At 45.4% G+C, this 21,304-nt stretch overlaps 2 protein-coding genes across 2 annotated transcripts in view; one reads left to right on the top strand and one right to left on the bottom strand.

Moving 5' to 3' along the window:
* BICDL1 (BICD family like cargo adaptor 1) overlaps positions 1-432 on the top strand; it is a 49,076-nt gene extending 48,644 nt beyond the window's left edge. Inside the window, exon 10 of the mRNA XM_074159698.1 lies at positions 232-432. Coding sequence (XP_074015799.1) covers positions 232-432 — 201 coding nt within the window. The remainder of the gene's footprint in view (positions 1-231) is intronic.
* Positions 433-5,549: 5,117 nt separating this feature from the next.
* RAB35 (RAB35, member RAS oncogene family) lies at positions 5,550-20,702 on the bottom strand. Its single transcript, XM_074159446.1, has 6 exons — positions 20,526-20,702; positions 16,722-16,772; positions 15,831-15,954; positions 8,967-9,091; positions 8,753-8,877; positions 5,550-8,210 (listed from the first exon to the last, which is right to left on the bottom strand). Exons 1-6 carry the CDS (start codon positions 20,575-20,577, stop codon positions 8,082-8,084), a joined length of 606 nt encoding a protein of 201 aa, XP_074015547.1. The 5' UTR covers positions 20,578-20,702; the 3' UTR covers positions 5,550-8,081.
* Between the last annotated feature and the right edge of the window lie 602 nt (positions 20,703-21,304).

Genomic DNA, 21,304 nt, shown 5'->3' with positions numbered 1-21,304 from the left:
AATTTATCCCTCAGAATTGCGTGATTTACTTTCCTCGGTCACCACAAAGCCTCATGGCAGCAAGCAAGGCTGAGCCTGCTGCCAGGTGGGGAGCTAGACCTGTCCCCACTCTTATCATCCCTCCTCCATCTCATCGCAGCACGTCTCACACCCATTTCAGCCACATCCCTGCACAAGCTCCCTTCGAGCATCAGCTGCCACTAACAACCCTGTCCTCTCCCTCTGCCACAGGATGACATGCACAGGGTCATTGACCAGCAGCTGATGGACAAACACCCGAAGGAATGGAGCCAGCTTGCTTATTCCTTCTCCAGTGGCTACGGCACAAAGCGGAGTGCCAGACCCTCCCCCGTGTTCAGGCCAGAGCAGCAGGGGGACGAGCCCGTTGGGGCAGAAGGGAACCGTCTCTTTTCCTTTTTCAAGAAAAATTAATTGGAAAAAGAGAAACCTCTCCAACAATTCCTGCTTCAAGAAGGGGAGTGGGGCAGCTGCCCAGCTTGCGGATGGACCCAACTCTGATCCACTAAGAAAAAAAAAGAAGGGGGCAAAGGAGTTAACACTTGAGACTCTGCACTATTTACACCGCACCTGGTCTGAACCAAATGTTTACATGAATTGGAGATTTGCAAATTGACAATGTGATACTAATAGAAAGAAACTTTTCTTATTCTTTAAGTGAAGTGATAAACTTCAGGGTATATTTTAGGCGCTTTGACACAGTCCAGTTTCTGCTGTGAAGAATAATCTGGTTGTCTTAAAAGCATTCTCATGCTGGAGAAGGAAATAAGCAGCCCCAAGACAAAGCAGCGCAGGGGACTGAGAACTGCCATCACGGTGAGCACAGGGGGAAGAAGAGGGCTGAACACGAGAGAAGAGAGGGGAGTCACTTATACCGCCCTCCGGTCCTGTCAGCTGTGATATCCTTCATCCGTCCCACTGAGACTGGAGTCACTCCGGCCCCAGCATTGCCATGTTTTGACAAGTGTAGCTTTCTCCATGGTGGAAGTTGAGCCCTCACTGCAGATCCTGCCATCTCCCCTGCAGCTCTGCATAGCTGTTCATGCCTCGCTGGGAATCCAGGCTCCTCGCAGATCAGGGCACTTGTAAGATTGCTGATGTTACTGTCTTCTCTAGCTCCCTCCTGCTACAGAGATAAGAGTTGCAGAGTCAATAGTTATGCAGAATGTTAAGGATTTCTCCCCAAGAGACTGATCATCTACAACAGATTACAAACTAAGTAAGAATTGTGGATGTTCAGTCCTGGGCCACCTACCGTCCCTCCAATGGCCAAAGGTAGTTGTGGAGCTTCAGTAAGTCACATACCTTTCCCCAAAGCCATGTACCCCTCCCAAACAGAGTAAGAAACCTGCCAAACCTGGCGGACTTGGCAGTGGTAGGTTAATGGTTGGACATGATGATCTTAAAGGTCTTTTCCAACCTAAACAGTTCTGCAATCTTAACTGGATAGGCTCCCAAAAGGCCTAACCAATAATTCACTGACAGCCTACCTGTACTGAAGTCAGTAGGTCTTTGACGCTGGGTTGGCAGACTTGATCCTCAGAAAGCACGCAGGCATCTACCTTCACTAAAGCCAAAGGCAATTAGTGAGTCTACAAAGCTCTGGAAATTCTGCAGCTTGCCCTGCCCCACACAGTAACATTAGCTACGGCCAGAGGAAAATGATGAGTATTTGTCCCTGCCTGTGGGTCATTTACTATTCAGCCCTTCAGCAAGGAGGTAGCCAAATCGCCTTCTGACTGAAGATGATCAGAGCCTGCTTTGCTGTAGGCATGACCTAATCAACGAGAAGGAATGTAGCTTATTTGGTGCATGCACACAGTGGTGCTGGAAATCCTGCAATACTTAAATAGGGACCTTCCCTATGCAACGGGACAGGCACCTTACAGCTCTTCTCTCTAACACAGTCTATCATCATAAACCAGCACGGAACGGCAGCCTAAGTTCAGAGATATCCTGCTGCTGCCATGCAATTTTCATACATTCTCCCAGCTCACAATACCTCCAGGCCCCAATTTGTTTCCCCATTGCTTTAAGGAGGCTACCACCCACGCTGTCCCACGGGAGCCGGAGCTAGGTACACAGTCAGCTCTGCCCTGCTCGGCAACTGAGGTGCTAAAACACCATCCTACAGGGAGCTGCTATCACTGCTCACTATTTACAGCAACAAGCTTTCTGCTAGAATTAGGTATCAAATACTTTCTTCTAAGAAGCAGGTAAGAGGTAGGTGGCTTGGGTTTTTTATTATTGTTATTCAACTTACCTGTGGGATAAGACATCCATAATACCTCAGTACAAGTACCCTTTCTGCCTACAAAGATTTGAGCATTCCGATCTTTCCTTGTTAGCATGAAACTACCATGCTGGTACAAAATCATCTTGCACTGAGGTAGCTCCATGTTGCAAGGAACAGAGTACTCCTTGGGATTGAAAACCATGGGAAAAAGCTGAGTGGTAAAACCTATGTCCTTGAGAGCAATGAAACCTGGATTGCAGATCCTGCTCCAGGAAATACTTGGGTAAAGCACCACCAGTACAGCTTGCTGCTTACAGGGAAAGGAATCCAGAGTCTCACAGGCAGGGAAGGAGACTAAACCTTGGCCTCTCCTTTCTTGGCAATGCTCAGCTGTTGAGTATCTGCTTGTATCCACTTGTGCACGTGAGCGAAAGGGACTTAGTCCAGTGCCAAGTGCGCTCCCAGGATGGCAAGTCCTCATCCTCCCATCTTACCTGCGTTGTGACTCTCAACAGGGCAGAGACATGAGGCACACACTCAGCATCTCCTGCTGCCAGGACTCAGTTATGCCCTTATCTCTTAACATAAACTTGAATACCTGCAAAATTAGGCGTGGGTTCACGGATGCCAGCGATACCTGTGAACAGTTGTCTTACACACAGTTTGAAAATGATGCTCTGCTTATTGTGGGAGAGCCGTGTGAACATCTTGGTCCTCACTAACCTTTTTTTTCTGCTGTCAGTTGTTATTTCCCAGGCCCCAACAGCTCTCTTCAAGCCACATGCCCAGCAGCTGTGTGGGACTCTGCCCCGCTGAGGATGTATGTATGTATGTTTGTATGTATGCAATCCTAAGGCAAGGGCCTTAAACTATCCAAGGAAGACGCAGTAATGAGATGAAGAAAGGTGCCTTCTGCTACATGTTTGCTGTGAGGAAAGTGACTCATCCAGTTGCAGGGGCAGGCAATTGAAATGCACAGCCCATCTCTTCATTTAAGGAGGAACCTACCTTAATCCCATTGCAATTTTATTTATTTATTAACAATGACGGAAGAGATTGCAAGAGGAAAGTCAGCATGTTCTGAGGTGCCAGTTTGGTATGGTTTCTTAAAACTAGCCCCTTAACCCTAAAGACTTAGTTGCACTACTAAACCCAGAAATACAAAAGAATTGGGTTTAATGAACTGGACAACACACCAAAGGAGACCTCCTTGTGCTGAGCTGCTACTCAACAGGAACAGAAACTGCCTTAACACAGCAGCTAGGTTTTGTTGTTTTGTTTTCAAAAACCTCATCAATGCAGCCCTTCACATTCTCATTTCTCACATTGTGTTTTAACAAAGTCCTGACTATTTCACCTTGAGCTGTCATTAAAACACTCATCTCCATCCTGTCATGGCCAGGAGCCTGGAATCATCCTTGCAGTGTTGGGTTAGAAAACATTCCACCTGTGACACTTGATACTTCTAGGACACACATGGCGTAAAGGAACCATCGGCTGCAGTGAATGTGATGGAGGAAGCACATTAATCCAGCAGGTACTCAGGATCCCAAAGTAGGTTTAAGGAGTGGGATCAGCAGCTCCGAATACAACACTCAGCCTTGCTCCTGAGATAACGGCAAATAAAATAGTAGTGCTGCACAGTCACTGTTCAAATATTGCACAGAGAAGAGACGCCTGCTGAGATTAAGGTTACAAAGAACTTTCCCCCAGTGAAGTAAGAGGTGACTGTCTGGGCACCTGGTTATTATGCCAGCCTAAGGGAAAAGGATCAACCTCCCGTTAGTAAACCCTGCAAGGGAAGCAACCCTAAACAAGAAAGTGTAAATGCAAGGCAAGTCACTAGCACTTTATCTTAATACACACTTAGATCAGCAACTTGACAGAGGTGAACAAGAGATCAATTAATGACAACAGAGTCGTTTGCACAGAGAAGCAAGAAGTGAGGCTGCAGGCAGTGCTGCACGCAGAAGGACTCCATGGCTGCATGCACTTGTCCTACTTAGAATGGTAAATTCCAGATATGCCTCTGCATCAGGCAAACTCTCTACTCCCCACTCGGCTATAAAAAGCAAGATTGTTTTAACCAAAAAGCCAAGAAAGGAAGCGTCTGGGTGCTGCAGCAACGATTCCCTTAGATTGAGAGGGGAAAAGCACACAGCAGGGACAAGCAGAAAGAATGTATCTATAGATATGTACATATACCACAGTGCTGTAATTTTTGTATGTAGCAGTAATGTAAATAAATGTATGGTTTTTATAAGATACATATTATAAAAATCTATAAAGGCATATTTTTAGTAAAAACAATGCTCTACTTCTTTTGTAAATAGTTCTCTTCAGAATAAAACAGATCATTTATATGATACCGTCTCAGCTCTCGAGTCACTGCTTATCTTACCTAGCTGCAGAACAAGCTCGCTTTTGGAACTGTCATCTTAGCACCCAACAGCATCTTTAGTGCTTCGTCATCCCAAGAAATGCAGCCACATGAAGCACTTGCATGTGCCCGGAAGAGAACAGTCCTGGAGAAAGAACATTTGAAGCGTTTGTATCTCCTGCTGCACAGGAAAATAGAAAGGCGAGCTTGTAAATCTTCTCCAACTTCCAGCCACTTGTATCATTTACTGGCCTTTATATGGAAGGACAATCAAACGTTAATGAGCTTAGACACAAAACACAGATGGACAGTGAAACACCTCCAGCTTGTGCCAGTCGTGGTTCAGACCATCTACACGTCCTCAGGATTCCCTTCTCCATAGCCGTACCCGAAGAGCAGAGACAGAAGCAAAGCCACCTTCCCACCGCCAGCTTCCATCACACTTCTCCAGGCGCGAGGACTCGCCTCCAACAGCCCCAAAGGCAGGGCTAAGGGAACGCTACGGGCACCAAGCACAGCCACGGCTGTAGTTCCCATGCAGAAACTCATACCGTCATTTCCTGGGACAGCGAGGAGAGGCTCCAGATGCTTTTTAATCAGCCCAGGGTCTGACCCCTGCTGCCTTTGAGGAGAAGCATTCAAAGCTCGCTCAACACTTCTTGTTGAACAGAAAGAAAAAAGATTATAGTAAAACCATGAGCATCTCACACGCAGAAACAAGGTTACCAATTCCAGCTTACTCCCTCCTTTCACATTTAAAATCAGAATAGCAACTAAACACCTGAAAGCATTAATTGTGGTTTTGCCAATACCCCCTCCCAGGGAAGAACGGCCTCTCCGTACAGCAGAAGAGCTCACCACCCTCCACCTCCAGATGCTGGACAGCAGAGGAAAACAGAGCTTCGAAAAAGATTTGGCAGCTTGTAACCTTTATTTTTAGTTTTTTAAAATTATTTAAAAAGCATAATTAGAAACTTTCATTACAGAAATAATCCTAGCAAACCAGTTAGACATTCCATTGCTCAACATTTAGGAAACTTCACATCAGCACCACTAGAGACACAGTCCCCACCCCTTCCAATTGAATAGTCAGTGGCGAGAGCAGAAAGGGAACTGCTCCTCTACAGCCACCTCTAGGAAAAAATAAAAAAAACCCAACCCACTTTAAGCCAGGAAGTTGGACATCTGGATTGGCAGAGTTCAAACCATGGCAACAAAGACCTGGACTCAAAGAGGAGCAACCTTTCCATATAAGAGAACACTCCAGGCTTGGGTACACCATTTCCTCATTTTATTGCATCATTTCCAGTAAATTCAGACATTTTCTTTACCTCTGCCTGTATGGAGCTACTCCCTCTGCACACAAGAGCCCCAAGGTAACACAGCTGGGCCCTTTAATCCGAAAGCGGTACCCATCACAGGCCAGCTTCATTTCAACAGGAAGGCTTTGAGGACTGACCCAGCTCCTTCCTTGTGCACACCCCACACTGGACCATCAGAAAGCAGACAGGATGGACTGGTGTGACTTAAGCCGCCGTTTTCCACAGCCGCTCAAGTCTTACAATTATCAGAGCTCACACTAGCAATATCATCCCAGCTCAGTCTTATTCTTGGGTTACCAATGAAAGATATGTGAAGAAAAGAGACGGGTGAAGGCAGCTGGAAACATACTCCCAGCACCTGAACTGATTAAAAAAAACAAAAAAGAAAGTGTGTTACACATTCATTGTTTGCAGTTTTTAAAAAGTCTTTGAAGTGATTGATTGTGATGTGATTGTATCATTAGGGCTTTTACCACAACCCGTAAAATCTAAAAAAAAAAATGCAGGCAAAATAAGTGACTAAAATTTAGCCTCTCCTGGGGAAGGGGGAGGAAGGGAGAGAAGTGGGCTGATTCAAAGCTCACGGACATTGGTGAATCACATCCTACCAAACTAAGGCCAGCAATTCCATAGGGCCACTTACTGACAAACTGAGAACATCCACCTTCAAGGTCTTAAAGGAAGTCATACCCTCCATGCCTTTTAGTCATTTTAAGGAAAAATTCATTTTCTTAATTATTATTTCAGCAATTATTCAGGTGCTGAGCATGTACTTTCAGCCCAGACAGTTGATATTTTAGTTACACACATACACACACACTCTCCACCTTTAACTACATCTATTCAGGCTGATGAACTGAGCCCTGGTTTTCCCAGAAAGGCCACCAAGGGCTGGGAAAACCTTGCTGAGCACAGCGAGACCAGTTTGTTTCCAAGGGTGATCCTCCACCACCACATAACCCAAGCTTTCCGTTTCTTTACGTTAAACAGCAGTCCTCCTTTCTAACAGAAGAATCCTGGGAATGATCCTGCAGCAGCTTTCATATTCAGACATCAATCCAGAACAGCTGGATTTATTTTCATGCCTTATCTTTCTCAAAAACAGAAGCTTTGCCACCAAAATTCACATTCAAGTTCAGATCGCCTATTTGTGGACAGGGCAACGAGAAGAAGTTTGGGGTTTTTTTTGGCAGAATCACATAGTTTTTGTTGTTCTCAAAAGAAATGGACCCTCACTTAGGACCCTGGCAGAACCAGAAGCAGAGGTCAAAGGAGTTAAACTTTGCTTTTTTTTTTTTTTAAAAAAAAAAAAAAAAAGTTTTATCCAAATAAATCCCACTTCTGCAGGTCAGTTTGTTTTTCAGTATCTTGATACAAACTAAAGGAGAGCACAGGAACAGCTGGGCTGCAGCACAAGAAGGTGAAACCCACGGACCCAGCCACAAATCTGGATCACGGCAAACTGAAATTCAAGGCCCCAGCAGCAGCACCGGCTGCCAGCCCAGGGGCTGGTGAAATGAAACCCCAGGCTCCAGCAGCAACACCTGCAATCCTGGTACCTAGAAAAACAAAGCCTGAGCCCCAGTAAAAGCCTGGAACTCCAGGTGAACCCATAGGCCCCAGCGGCACCAGTTGCCAGCCTGGAGCCCAACAGAAATGAAGCCGGAGGCCCCAGGAAGCAGTCGCTGCCAGCCCGGGGCCAACTCGATTTAAGAACTGTACTATTTCTTTAAAAAGATGAACTCTGCAGTCCATGATTGGTTGACATTAAGAAGGCATAAGCCAAAGCGACAACAGGGAGGCGAGGCTGGTTAAAGCAATATACATTATATACAAACTCTTGGGTTAATTAGTCCACTTGGTAGGCAACGTCCTTTCTTGTCTACAAGGCGCACTGGAATGAGCAGGGGAGGAGAGGGGGGCAAGATTCCATCCGATACCTTCTTGGCACTGAAGTGGTAAGGTGCCAGCGCCTCTTGATAGAAAACATGGAGAAAAAATAATCTTTAAATAACGGCACAAAACTGAGAAAGTCCTCCCAAAGCCTGCCCCAGTGGAGTTGCCCGAGTCTAGCTGGAGGGGCTGATCTGTCTGAGAGCAGAGTCTCTGCAGCAGGGAAAGGGCATTAGCAGCACCGCTTCTTCCTTTTACTGTTCTTCGTTAGCTTCACCACATCATTCTGTTGCTGCTGTTGCTGCTTTGCTAAGTTTTCTTTCTTTGCTCGCAGAACTAGCTCTGTAATGCAATTAAACATCTGCAAGAGAAACAAGCAAGTTCAGACCACCCAGGAACTCAGGCTAGTTTTTGTGGTTGTTTTGAAGCAACTCCACTTTTCTAGCTGTTTCAATAATGCTTCAGAGATCGTCCCAACCCACTAACGGGCCAAGCAGAAATCCAGTACTCCCCCGACCCACTCCCAAGCTAAATCAATAACCCTCTATCCTCTTTCCCAAACCAGTAAATAAAAGCAGGCCAGTTTGGCAGCTGAGGCCAGGAGTGAAGACTGGGCAGTCCCAGCTCCTAGAAGCATCCTCCCCCGTGACAAGTCTTTCCTGGGAACACGCCTGATGCGTTAGCACTGTACAGCTAGTGAAATTGCATCATGGGCTCCTTCGTTTCCCTTCCCCAACCCTTCCAAACACAGTTGGATGTCTCTTTTTGACATTTTACCTACTCACTTGCAACTTGTACACAGCATTTTATCTTTCTTCCTCAATGGGAAGAATGTAACTATTATTTTTTCCCAAACCATTATCCCCAGATTGTTTTATCTATATCTTCTGTGTATTATATTACCTCTTCCACATTAATATTTTCTTTGGCGCTGGTCTCAAACAATTGGATCTCCATCTGCCCAGCAAATTTATAGGCATCTTCTGTTTCTACCACTTTTCGCTCTGGGTCATCATTCTTATTCCCCACTAAAAAAAGGAAAGGAAAAATAAAGCCAGTTTGGTACTTCAGCAGGTCAGCCCACTAAAAAAGATGTTGTAACTGATTCGAAACTCACCTAGTATCCGGCAGACGTCATCACAATTTTGATTAATTTCATGCAACCACCGTTTTACATTCACAAAAGATTCTGCACTGGTTACATCGTAGACAACAATGACCCCATGCGTTCCTCTGTAATACCTACGGAGCAGGAAAGGACAATAAATGTTAACTCAAGCTGTGTATCACCTCCTCGGCTCTTTCTCTTTCACTCAGCTTCTACAAGATTCATAACGAATCCCCAACTTGGGAGCACTTGATTGCCCTATTCTCTTACCACTGGGAGTCATTTAGTTCTTTTACAGCAGCTAGATCACATGCTGTTCCTCTAAACCTACGGAGTTCCCCGCTCATTTAGTCTATACAAGTAGGTTTCGAAGTCCAAAGACCACTGTTTACTTCCTCGTGCAGGTTGTTGAAACCTTCAAAGATGAAAACTGTCTTCCAGCCACATAAGCAAGGGGTGGCAGTGCCCCCAATACGTCCTCAGAACTGGCTGTGTGGTGAACCATCACGTTGTACAAGCCACATCGAGTTTCTGCAGCAACTTCGTTATCTGTGAAAGATCACTTACAGACTAAAATCTCAGCAGATCTCCAAATATATTCAACCCTCAGTCACAGTTCTCTTCAGCTCACAAAAATTTCTGTCTTGTTGAGCGACTGTGTTCTGATCACACCTTCCTACTCAACAGATCGACTCCATATGTGCATTCAGTGAGCTCTGCTACCTTTAGCCATTAAAAATAAGCTTCATTTCAGTTTATTCCCATTAGTCTAGGGCAACCAGCACCTTTCAAAGATGATGAGCAATTCTGATATGCAAGAAAAATACCTGAATTCAAGTTCCAACATTATCACCTGCACAAACCCACTAAAGGCAGGCAGTATGTGCACGTTGAGAATGCTATATATAGAAAAACCAAGCTCCACCTTCTCAGTTCTCAGCCACATTCTCAGGGCTACCAGGTATTTTCTTTAGTGCAAATTAGGCATTTGGAGGGGATGGAAGTGGGGAAAGTAACTGAAACAGTTGACAGTGAGGTTTTCACCAGCATCCAGGTTTTATACTTTGTGTAGCTTTACTATTTGCCTTTCATTTATTCCTCTTTCTTATGATCTATATTAAGATTTTTAATAAAACAAATTCAAGAATTCAGCATACCAAATCGAGGACTTTCTCTTCAATTGTGACAGCATTTCTAGAACTTGATCTCTTACCACGAGCACCTCTTGCAGTGCTGTCCCTTCCACTGCGCTTTGAACATGCCCACTGTGACCACTCTGGATCTCTCTGATAATTTATTCCAACTCAGCGAGCACACCTTTGAACTTCAAAGCCTTTTAATCTAATCCAAATGCACTACTTCACAGAAGATCTCGAGGCTTCAGCTCACTTCTGCTACTGATGCGCTCAAGCAAGTCACTATCTCTTCCCCACCTTTAGCCTCGTCATCCCTTCTATAACAGAAGCCACTGCCTTTATAAACCACCCAGACAGGTACGTATCACATACAGAGCACACGCATCTCCCCCCAACCCCTTCCTCTCGTGGCCACTTTGTAGGAACAGTCCCTGAATATCAATACTCCTCTGTGATACTCCACAGAAGTAGGAGAGCCCGCTCCTATTCTCCTCTGAGCACTTTCAGAACACAGTCAAATATTTCTTCCGTGCCATGTTTTGCCAGTAATTTATGCTGTACATTCACTTTCTTTGGCAAGGAATTATTTATTCCCAGTCCAGAAAAGATCCTGCACTTTCAAATATTCTAGTCCATTCCCAATCAGTTCCGTTAATAGCCTTAAAACTTGCTACAGCACTGCATTTGTGCTTTACTTCATTATAACAAGCTCAACTTTATTTCAGAACTTAGATCCTTTAGAGGAACACATATTCCATAGCCTGAATCCACAGACTGCAAAAATAATCCATCTCCTCCTGACACTAACACGCACTGCATGGTTTTTGATGAATACTGTTTTGGGTGATAGCATCATGAAGGGAAAGATCTCCGGTCCCATCAACACACTGGATTTCTCTACGTCTGAACAACAACTTATCTTTAAACTCTCCCATATCACCTAATAGTCTTTTAATTCAGCAACCCTCGGGCTGACCTACCACTTCCTCCCTAACATCGAGCATCACATTTGCAAAAAGACAACACTCAGCCTTCAGAGAAACGCAGTGGTTCAGTGACACCTACGCAGAGCTGCTTCATTCTGCTGTGCACACCATCAAACCACGCCTGGTATCCCAGTCATCCAAAGCAGAGGGCCCAACGGAGCATCCTCCTGCTCCTACCTTGCCCACGCACACAGGTTTTCTTCTAAGCAAAGCACATGATGGCAGCGAGTAGAATAACAGTCGTCGTTTGCTCCTAAGGATGAGGACTGTGGGCTGGACCACGCAGCACAGACCACTACTCTCTGTGGCATTCAAAACTCTGCAGGGGCTGGGAGCTCCTGCCACAAAGCACTAATATTGCCAACCACCTCATCAGAAATATCTTCCTTTGTGCAAGACAGGAACCCCTGACTCCCGCCGAGTTCCTACCAGCATACACTGCTTCTATTTTTGGAAGGGAAAATTGTCTGGCACATCGTTCTAGAAAGGTTGCCAACCCCTCATCTACACTAAAATGTCATTTTCTCCATTGGCTGGCATTACCTTTTACCAGCCCCAAAGATAAAACCATGACTACCTTTTATTCTCTAACTCTTACGCCCCATAATGCGCATTTTTCTCAAAAGGCTAGTCATGCTATTTTCTGACCCTTGTTAGATACAGCCTTATGTCCTAGATAACATTTTAGGCTTAACACATACAGCAAAGATTCTCCAACCCCAAGTGCAGGACAATACTAGAAAACAAAACGCGATTTATCCTACCCCATACTTCAAATTTGAGAATGATGCAGTGCGGGACTGCTTTTATAACAAGTTGTAGGCTTTGGCGAGTAGAGAACAGATGGGGCTTTTGGCATTCAGGGAGGAGTAGGTGTAAATTTTGTGCTTTTGGCAACCAAGAGGTAGTTGAGGCTTTGACACGAGGGAAAGAATGCCTTATCTTCTTCCCATCCACATTTTAGGGAAGATGGAGACCATAGAAATGAGAGCAGAGGAGAAATGAAGTTCTCAATCTCGGCTTCCCATTCAAGGGCTAAATGGCTGATGCCAGCTGTCCTGTGTGGGAGGTGTGCTCTGCCATGGACCCTACAAACCTCAAAAGTCAGTACCTGCTACTCCTAGTGATAAATGCATTAATGAAATACACCAAACAAAGTTATAGAACAGATATTGGTGTTTAGAGTGTCCATGAAAAGTATCCCATTGAGGTGAAAGACAACCAAACCTGACCTGTATATGTCCATATCTTCCACATGGCTGGAAATATTATGTAGATCTAAAGGCTTTAAATTTAGCTTTGGTGTGGAAAAGGCTTACGAATTATAATATTTAAGTTGAAATAAACACAGCACCACCTAAGTTGCTTGTTCTACCTATAGAATTATATTTAAAGAAGCTTAAAGACATGATCTTACTGCCTTTGAAACATTGCCTACTAATACTGCAGACTTGATACGGAAAATCTTCAGAAGTGGTTAACCAAACTCATCCTGTCCTTCAGCCACCTGCATCCTCCCCTCACATCTCTGAAGACTACCTTTCCAAGCAGAAGGGAACACTGTGCCATTCATACTACAAGATACCAATAAGAAAGTTCTCAGATTTTTGCCTAGTAAATGTTTCCCAAGATTAGCAGCTGTAGTTATAATAACTAGTTCCATGAAGCACGATGGTAGCTAAGTCAGATTGAGAAGAGACAGAGTATTATTGACTTCATCGGCTCAGTGGGGCACGTATGGCCATTTTTCCAGGAAAAAAAAAAAAAAAAAGTAACTGGCCAACGTGAAAGACAGGTCATTGGTTTAATCCAGCATTATTAGTATTTCACTACTTTGTAGTATACGTTTCCTTACTTTTCATTCCTCTAGAATTCTCAGAGTCTCAATTCCAGAGATTTCTAATAATCTCTTTTCATACTCATTTTTTTTTCGGATTCCTGGAAGCACATCTATTGTCACAGGTCAGTTGACTAGCCTTTCAACCATCATATCTGGTTTACAAGACACAGCAATTCTATCACCTCAAAAAGCTTATCCCTCTCTTGAACATGCCATTCCACACAAATGCGTGGCAGAAGGTCCCTCTGCTATCACTGTTCATCCTGAACTAGCATCTGACAACCATTATGTAAAGCTTAAATCCTAAAATCAGTCCTGAATCAGGTAGTCCTATCTACAAGAGCAAATCAAGAACAGGAACTGGTTGTTCATGCATCTTAAGTATTCCTGCTAATACAGCCGAGTCCTGGCATGCTACATCTCTGGTGAATTTAAATCAAATTTAGAGTTTGGATGACATCCCATGCCAACCAAATTCACACAACTTGGCCTCTCCTCCCACCAGACACCAGCTATCCCAGTATTTCCACATTTAATAGACAGTAAAAACAGCTGCTGTCTTTTATACTTCCCAGTATGAAATTCTGATCTAGTTTAGTTTCTGTAGAATACTCCAGATCAACTTGATTTCTGTTCCTTAAGAGTTTTATTCTGTTTTTCAGCTTCTGTAGCTGTAGTCAAGTAGAATCAAATAGAGCAACCTTTTAATGTTTCCCAATTTTCCACTATTAACTTCCTACCACCTCTACCATTTTGCAATCCTAGGTCTACCCAGCAGTACTTCCAACCTATTTCTATTATTACCAGATGGGCTCTAATTTCAGGCTTGCTTGCCAGGCTTGGCTCAGCATCAATCTCAACTCTACCTTTAACTGTAAAGGGACTTCCTGGACTACAGTAGCACCAAAGGAACACCTTTGTATATTCTTAACCTCAATCTAAACCTCAATCTAGTCACAGACTACTACACTCTGTTGACAGTACGCTCACACTCCGCCCATGATTCAGTAGCCAAGCCCTTTCGTTAAGTACCAGCGTGGTAACTGAATTCGTCACTCAGTTTGGGATAAGCAAATCAGTTACGGTATGACTTTGCCAATAAGAAAAGATAGAACCATTTTTAAAATCCAATCTTGTTATCTTCTGTTTTTATAGGTGGTAAGTTTAGGTCTTGAAAAGTACCAGAGAATGTCAGACAGCCGCAGCCAGCCGACCTAGCAGCAAGGCGAGCCCTCAAGACAATGTAACTAGCGTTCCCATAGTGTCTTCCTCAACACTTCAAATGCACTCGGACACAGGAACTCCTTTGCTTAAAGTTGCACAAAATTCCCTGACCATGGGAGATTCTGTAACTACTTTACTAGAGCAGAGGCAGAAAAACTTGGGCCTTCACTTCCCCAAGAGTAAAACATACCTCACTCTGGTAAAAAGCTGTGCAAAAGGAAGTAGTAGCAGAGTTCAAACAGGTCATGGCATAAATGCCCTCAAACCATTTCAGCTTACCTATTTTAAATATTAATCAAAGAAAAAACAATAATACATAAAACACTACACAAAGTCTGATCTGCAGCTATTCCCGTTCACAAAAGGAAGCCTCCTTTCCTGGTATTCCCCGTTCAGTGCCGGATACCATGGCTTTCTAAACTAGCTGGCATCAGCCCCACGAACCAACGCTCATTAACGCAGCTCCGAGTCGTGTCAGGGAATCTGAAAACAGGAAGGCCATTTGCTGACTCAGCAGTAATTGGGGCGCGCTGTGACGAGGCAGTGCGCCCAGCTGATGGGAGGCGCAGCAGTGCGCCCGCTGCCTCCCCCCCACCACTTCCTGCCCCGAGCTGCCTCCAGCGCTGAAACAAGAAGTGATGTCACATACAGGAACCCTGCAAGAGGCAACCGAGGTTTTTTTCTGGCCAAACACTTCAGAAACAATGGAAGTAATCCAGTAATATCCGTATAGAAGCGCAGAGGAAAGGGGCGGAGCACACACCAGGCTCAATTTTGCCATTTCTAGCTGTTTAGACGTAACAGAGATGCAGCCAATCTCATTATTTTTATGTCTAAGTTAACCAATACATCAGCTGAAAACGCTCCTCCTCTCAAACAGGAGCCAAAAGAGAAGTCAGTCATGAAAGACCAAGTGAAACACCTAGGTCTTTCAAGAATTATTATATTTCATTAATATCCAAAGGAAGCAAAAGTTCCATTTCCAAGTGTATCTTCTCCTCTTCCCCTAGTGCCATGGTGAGCAGTCCCACCTTTACTGCAATCAGTTTACAAACACATTTTATTCTTAGTCCCCACGGCTGCAGCTCTGGGTGTGGTTTCTCCAGGAACAGGAAAAGCTGTGCACACGCTGTTCAAAAGGACAATGAGCATGAAACTGAACTCGAACCAAGGAAAAGGTTAACTTCATGTGGGCGTCTGCTTCAACAGAACTCCACACAAAGATAGCCACTAAAATGCATTTGTCCTAAAAGAAAACTAAATATCGGAAATCCTATTCTTCGATCTCAAAGCTATTCATTAGTTATGTGGCACTGACGGAGGGCTGTCACTCTGTACTATGCAATACATACAATCAGAGGGTGACCTTCTTGGACCTGCTTCAGAAACAAGTACGCAGAACAGTGAAATAACTCCAGTTCTACCATTTGGAAACTAACCACAGAGGACTAAGACAAAGCCATCGTGGAAACGCACAGAAGAGCGAGGAAACCTGAAATCCCAGTTTCAAACCAAGCCACGGTATCACAACCGCTGTCAGTTCTCAAACAGCTGAGAGGAGTCCCACTGTACAGACAGCAAAGCCCTCGTTAGCTAATCAACTGCAGCATTAAAATATCTAAACCGTAACTCCAAACTACAAGATCCATACGCTAAGCTACATATCACTAAGCCCAGTTATACTCACGTTGATGTAATAGTGCGGAAGCGCTCCTGTCCAGCTGTGTCCCAGATCTGTAGCTTCACTTTCTCTCCATTGATCTCCACTGTCCGAATTTTAAAATCCACTCCAATTGTGGTAATGTAGCTGCCTGAAGGGAAAGCATAGGTGAGAACCTAAGTCTTGTTTATTTTGGATGTCCCAAAGCACATATCTGAACACTATCTGGCAGCAGCTCTCAGATTGGACAGAAGAACAAGGTTCCCCCTATCTGCTTATCTTTTAAAATGCCCTCTCAGGGCATGCTGATCTGCATGTTTTTATCTGCAGGTAGTAGCTTTTTAATAGCCATAAATCCACTTCTCCCGTGGCACCCTTAAAATTTAAAACTCAGTGCTACAAAAGAAAATTATTCTTCTACCACATTGGTGGTCAAGAGGAAGCACCAAAATATCTCAAGAAGTGGACAGTAACTATGCAAGTATTTCACCGGTCAAAATTTTGAGACGAGGCTTTGCTTTAAATGCTCATGCAATCACTTATTTTGAATACAGTCTGTTCTGAGAGTTTCCCCCCAATAAATTAGTTATGTCACAAATGCAAGTGGTTTAGCCACAATATTCAATCAATCTAAATCCCAAACGGTCGATGGGAAGTCCGCACAGTGTACAGCACAAGCTAAAAAACCTAAGCTATTTCTGGAACCATGTCAGTATTTAAATACTGTGGTACTTTCAGCTGCAAGTGAAGATCAGACAGGACGGCTGGTAGAGGCTTATACCAAGAGAAGGAAAGCCAGAAACATACTGTATTCCTGGTACAGCTGCCAGAGGGGAAATGCAAAACAGCTCCTTGCCAACCAGCAGCACCGGAGCAGACCTTGACCATTTCATTTATTGAAGTAAACAAAACACTCACCTGAGAATGTATTATCTGCAAAACGCAACAGCAAACTGCTCTTGCCCACACCTACGACAAACGAAGACAGCAAGATCTTTGAATACAGTCATCTTGGGTGTCAGGTAACATAACAGTATTTTACCCATTCATTGCATTTTTAACTCTTTTCTCAGCAGATAATTCAGTACCATCTACCTTGACTATTCATCTCCGTGTGCTCCGTGAAGATTTGTCCAAGCACACTGCAGTCCCTCCAAGACTCGGGATGCTTCTTGGAGCAATATAAAGGGGTTGGGTTTTTTTGTCCCATCCTTCCTCCAGCCCTCAGCAAACTCCCAAACAGTAGCTTTGAACTGCAGTCAGTTTTAAGAGGTCATAAAAGAGTAATAACTGAAAGCAAGTTTACGATCAGTAGAATTTCATTTGCTGAGGAAAGATCCAAAAATGAGTATGTCATGCTAATTAGCAAGTACTCAAAACACTGCTGTAAATGACTCTATTGAATCCCATTTGCACATCATGCTTAATGCCACTGCCTACCTCCCATTCACTTATGCCGTGCTGAACGGCAGTGGAATTTGGACTACTTAGACAATCAGACTAGGGTTTGGTGCTATAAAGCTTACGTTATCATGGCCACAGTTTAAGAGAAGCCTAAACCAAACAGGGGAGTTGGGAACCATTGTTCTGTGCTGCCATCCAAAATCGGCTGGTTCTACATCTAACAGGAAGGACACATGCCTTTCTGAAGTTGTACCTTTTGCCAAAATGCTCCATGAAACATTTCCCCTAAGTGCTTTGAGTAGCACTTCATCCAGGTTTTCCTTACGTGATTGTTTGCACCCTGATCACACCCTGTTGCAGGAAGCATTTTTCACAGTGCTTCAGACAAGAATCCTAAGAAACTCATTCCTGCACACCCAGCCAAGGGAAATCGGGGTATTGGAACGCCTCTAAGTTGTTATCTCTGTGTTACATCTCTGCTGTTAATGTCCCTTCCTCTCCCTTCCCCCCCAAAAAAGTAGTCTGCTATGGCATGAAGAGGAAATTCAGCTTTGCCAAAGTGGTTATCTATTCAAGCTTTTCAGGTAGAAGTTATTTAAACTAATTGTTTTGATGAGGTGTAACTTGCAAGTTCTTCCCAGCACCAAAAAAAAACCAAACCCAAGAAACAACAACAAAAAAAAAAAACCCCAACACATAAAAATCTGCAAGATTCCAGTAGGCCAGATCAAATTTGCAAAGAGTCCAAATCACCAGACATCTGGAGAAGCCATGCTCACCTCTCACTGAGTATTACAAATCTTAAAGAAAAAAAAAGAACGCTATTAAAAAAATACAAAGTTACAGCATGCATACGCTGAATACCTCTGAGCTCAAAAAAGGCAGTAGAGCAGTTCCTAAACTTTAAGGGAGGACTGGTTATTTAGCAAGAGCTAAACCCCTGCAAAATACTAATTGGCTAAGGTTAAAAAAAAAAAAAAAAAAGGGTTTCAGCAAGTCCTGTGCTTCTTGATCAAGCAGCCTTGGCCTCCAGCTTGATAAAAAGAAAGTAGATGCTGGAACCCACAGACTTGTCAGAGCACACCACCTTCTCCAAACATCAGCCAGCCTCGGGCTGCACTGCAGAGCTGCATGGGCTGCACATGACCGCTGCTTTGTCAGGCTGTCCACCGCTGCACAGACACCATCCTGTCTCTACCACTCTCGCTGCCCCCACAGCTTCTAGAGACACCTCCTGAGCTCAGGAAGTTCTACACGCTCCCGGTGACAACCGTCTCACTAAACAAAACGCTGCCTCTGACCCTCACTGCTCCCCATAGAGAAACCACACTCTTTCTGACCCTCCACTTCCCACACAGAGTTATTTGAGGAGCTGAAAAGAGAAGGCTGGTAGGGTTTCTTTGCTTGAAGACGGCAAAATGAAATGAAACAAAACAAAAAGGCCTATTGGCTTTGCAAAAACAAAATTAAAAGCAAATTTCTGTGCCATCTCAGTTTCCAAGCCCCCTGTCTTACTGAATGGTAGAGTGAATTAAAGAAGCACCTGCAAAGCACAGATCATCTGTATTATTTTTTAAAATTTGGCACAGTTGAGATCAGCAGCAGCTTTTCAAGATGACCTGTTCTAAAAACACACAAACCTACTACCCTCTTGACATATTTGCATACAGGGGAAAGCAAATGAGACATAATCATCCCATCCAGCATCAGTCCACTTCCTATTACAAGGAATAAACACCAATAAACAAGGCAAGCAAACTGTTTTGTGAAAGCAGGGACAAAGCCTTCCTGTTGGGGTTAGCAAAAACAAAAAGAAAAAAGAAAAATCAATACTCAGACTACATAGTGAGATTTAATTACAACAACAGAGAGCCACAGGCGACCCGACAATTCTCACAACACTTTTTTCCTCTCGCTGGATACAATACAGGGACTCAAGAAGACTCAGCTAAGAAATTTCATTTACTTGTTCAAAATGAGAAGTCTTTCTCGGAGTTTTCACCATCCTGTTTATCTGGCCTGAACAGTTCTGAAACTCATCAGCAAGCAACAGAGCTACTGCTTTACTCACAATGCAGCATTTGGTTTTAATAACCCACAGGCTCCCAAAAGTGCCTAAGATTTTAAGCTGTTTTGAAGCTGTTGCCCTTTCTCCCTCTTTAGATCCCTTCAAGCAGACACAGTTTAGCATAGAGTAAAATATCTGTACGTACAGCTAAAGCTTTCTGGAGGTGACAACTGCCAAGATCGTGCAACATTACACTTTCACCCAAGAGCCATGCCTCGCTGCATGTCGGGACCTGCTGCCTTATGGACCACACCTCTATTAAAAGAAGAGGGTGGATGCCATCTCTTCCAGTTTATGGAAATTAAACTGTAAGCTGTTGGAGTGTTACCAACACTGAACTGAAGGCAGGAATCTTCCCAGTCCCAATTTTTATATAGCTAGACTAAAGCACCAGACACAGGCTGAGCTCACACGCCAGCCCTCCAGAAGTTTCTGAAACTGCTGTGGAAGTATTTACTGGTTTATTTTCAAAAATATGCAAATACCCCTTATCCATAACTATTTTAGGTATTTGCATCCTACACTATAACTAGAAGCACACAAAGCTACCAGCTCTTCAAGGATTTATTTAAAATAAAGTGACAAACTCTGGAACTGAGACTTCAGGTTGAAGCATGGGAAGAGTCTTAAGGCACAATTAAGACAATAAAGAGTATTAAAACTTAGTAGTTGCCACACTGGAAACAATGGTCCCTAGGGCTGAGGCGCAGCCAGCCCTTCCCATCGATGCCTTGAACCGTCTGTCACAGGGGAAGGGAATTCCCTCCTCACCCCACCAAGAGATTAGCGGGTGCCCTCAGAAGATGCGGCTCACGAAGGCTGAGGCTAGCACGAATGCCTATGATGCCCTGACTTAGACGTGCCTAATCTTCCTCTTCCTAAACCTCGCCAAGCTATTTACCATAATATCCTGTGGTAGCCAGTTCCGCAGGTTCATCAGATAAAAACCGAGGAAGCCCAAGCAAACGCCCCTTCTCATTCAAAGCGCGGCGGTCCCCAGGCTACCCGCCCAGGCGCCGCTGCACCGACACCACAACGCCGCCGGAGCCCCGACAACGGGGAACCGGCCGCCACGGCCCCCCCCTACCCCGGGACGGGGGCCGCCCTCCCCGCCTCCCCCGCGCCGCCCGGCCCGGCTCGGCCCCGCCGCCGCCCTCAGGCCCCTCACAGCCCGGGCGGAGGAGAGGGGCGTCCACCCCGCCAGCGGCCTACCCCAGGGCCGCGCCGCCCGCCCTCCCGCCCTCCCTCACCGCTGTCTCCGATGATGAGCAGCTTGAAGAGGTGATCGTAGTCCCTGGCCATGGCCGGGGCGGCGGGAGCGGCCGCGGGCGGCGGAGCAGGGAGGGGGGGGGGGCGGTGGCGGCGGCTCCGGGCCGAATCCACTTCCCGAACAAACAGCCGGAACTGACAGCGGCGCCGCCGCGCATGCGCCCCACCGCCGAAGGCCGCCAGCTGCGCCGGCACGCCGCCGCGCATGCGCGGACCCCCCTCCCACAGCCCACCTCGCGCGCATGCGCACAGGCCGCAGAAGGCAGTGGGTGAGGCGCCTGCGCGGGAAGGGCGACGCCCGCCCGTCGCCGCCGGGGCGGCCCCTGCGCATGCGCAGAAGGTGGGGCGGGGTGCGGGTTCCTCGCGCGCCTGGACGGCCATGACAGAGCTATGAGGGACGGGCCGTGGGGAGGTCATTGCTCTCCCTACTCATCCCGGGGCCTTACCCTGGTTCCTCTCCCTTGTGCCGAGCCGCCGGTCCACCTCAGTGGTATGGCTATGGCCCACTTCAGCTCCCACAGCCCTGGGTCGTATGAGGGCTGCGGATGTGGCAAGAGGAGAGGGAGGCTACCCCCAGGAAAATACCAAAGGCATGAGGGAGCGCCAGCGCTTTCAGGCAGGGTCAGCTCTGCTCCTGTGCCTTCCCATAGCAGAGCACAATGGCTGGGAACGTGTTTTGCTTATTCAACAAGATGCTTGTGCACCAAAGCAGCAAGCTGCACAGCTACAAGAACAGTTCCCATCAGAACCCAACCTGCAG

This window comes from Numenius arquata, chromosome 16 (genome assembly GCF_964106895.1).
Source record: "Numenius arquata chromosome 16, bNumArq3.hap1.1, whole genome shotgun sequence".
In the NCBI taxonomy this organism is placed as follows: Eukaryota; Metazoa; Chordata; class Aves; order Charadriiformes; family Scolopacidae; genus Numenius; species Numenius arquata.
The sequence above is the reverse complement of the archived record's forward strand: the minus strand, read 5'-3'. Positions and strand labels throughout refer to the sequence as shown.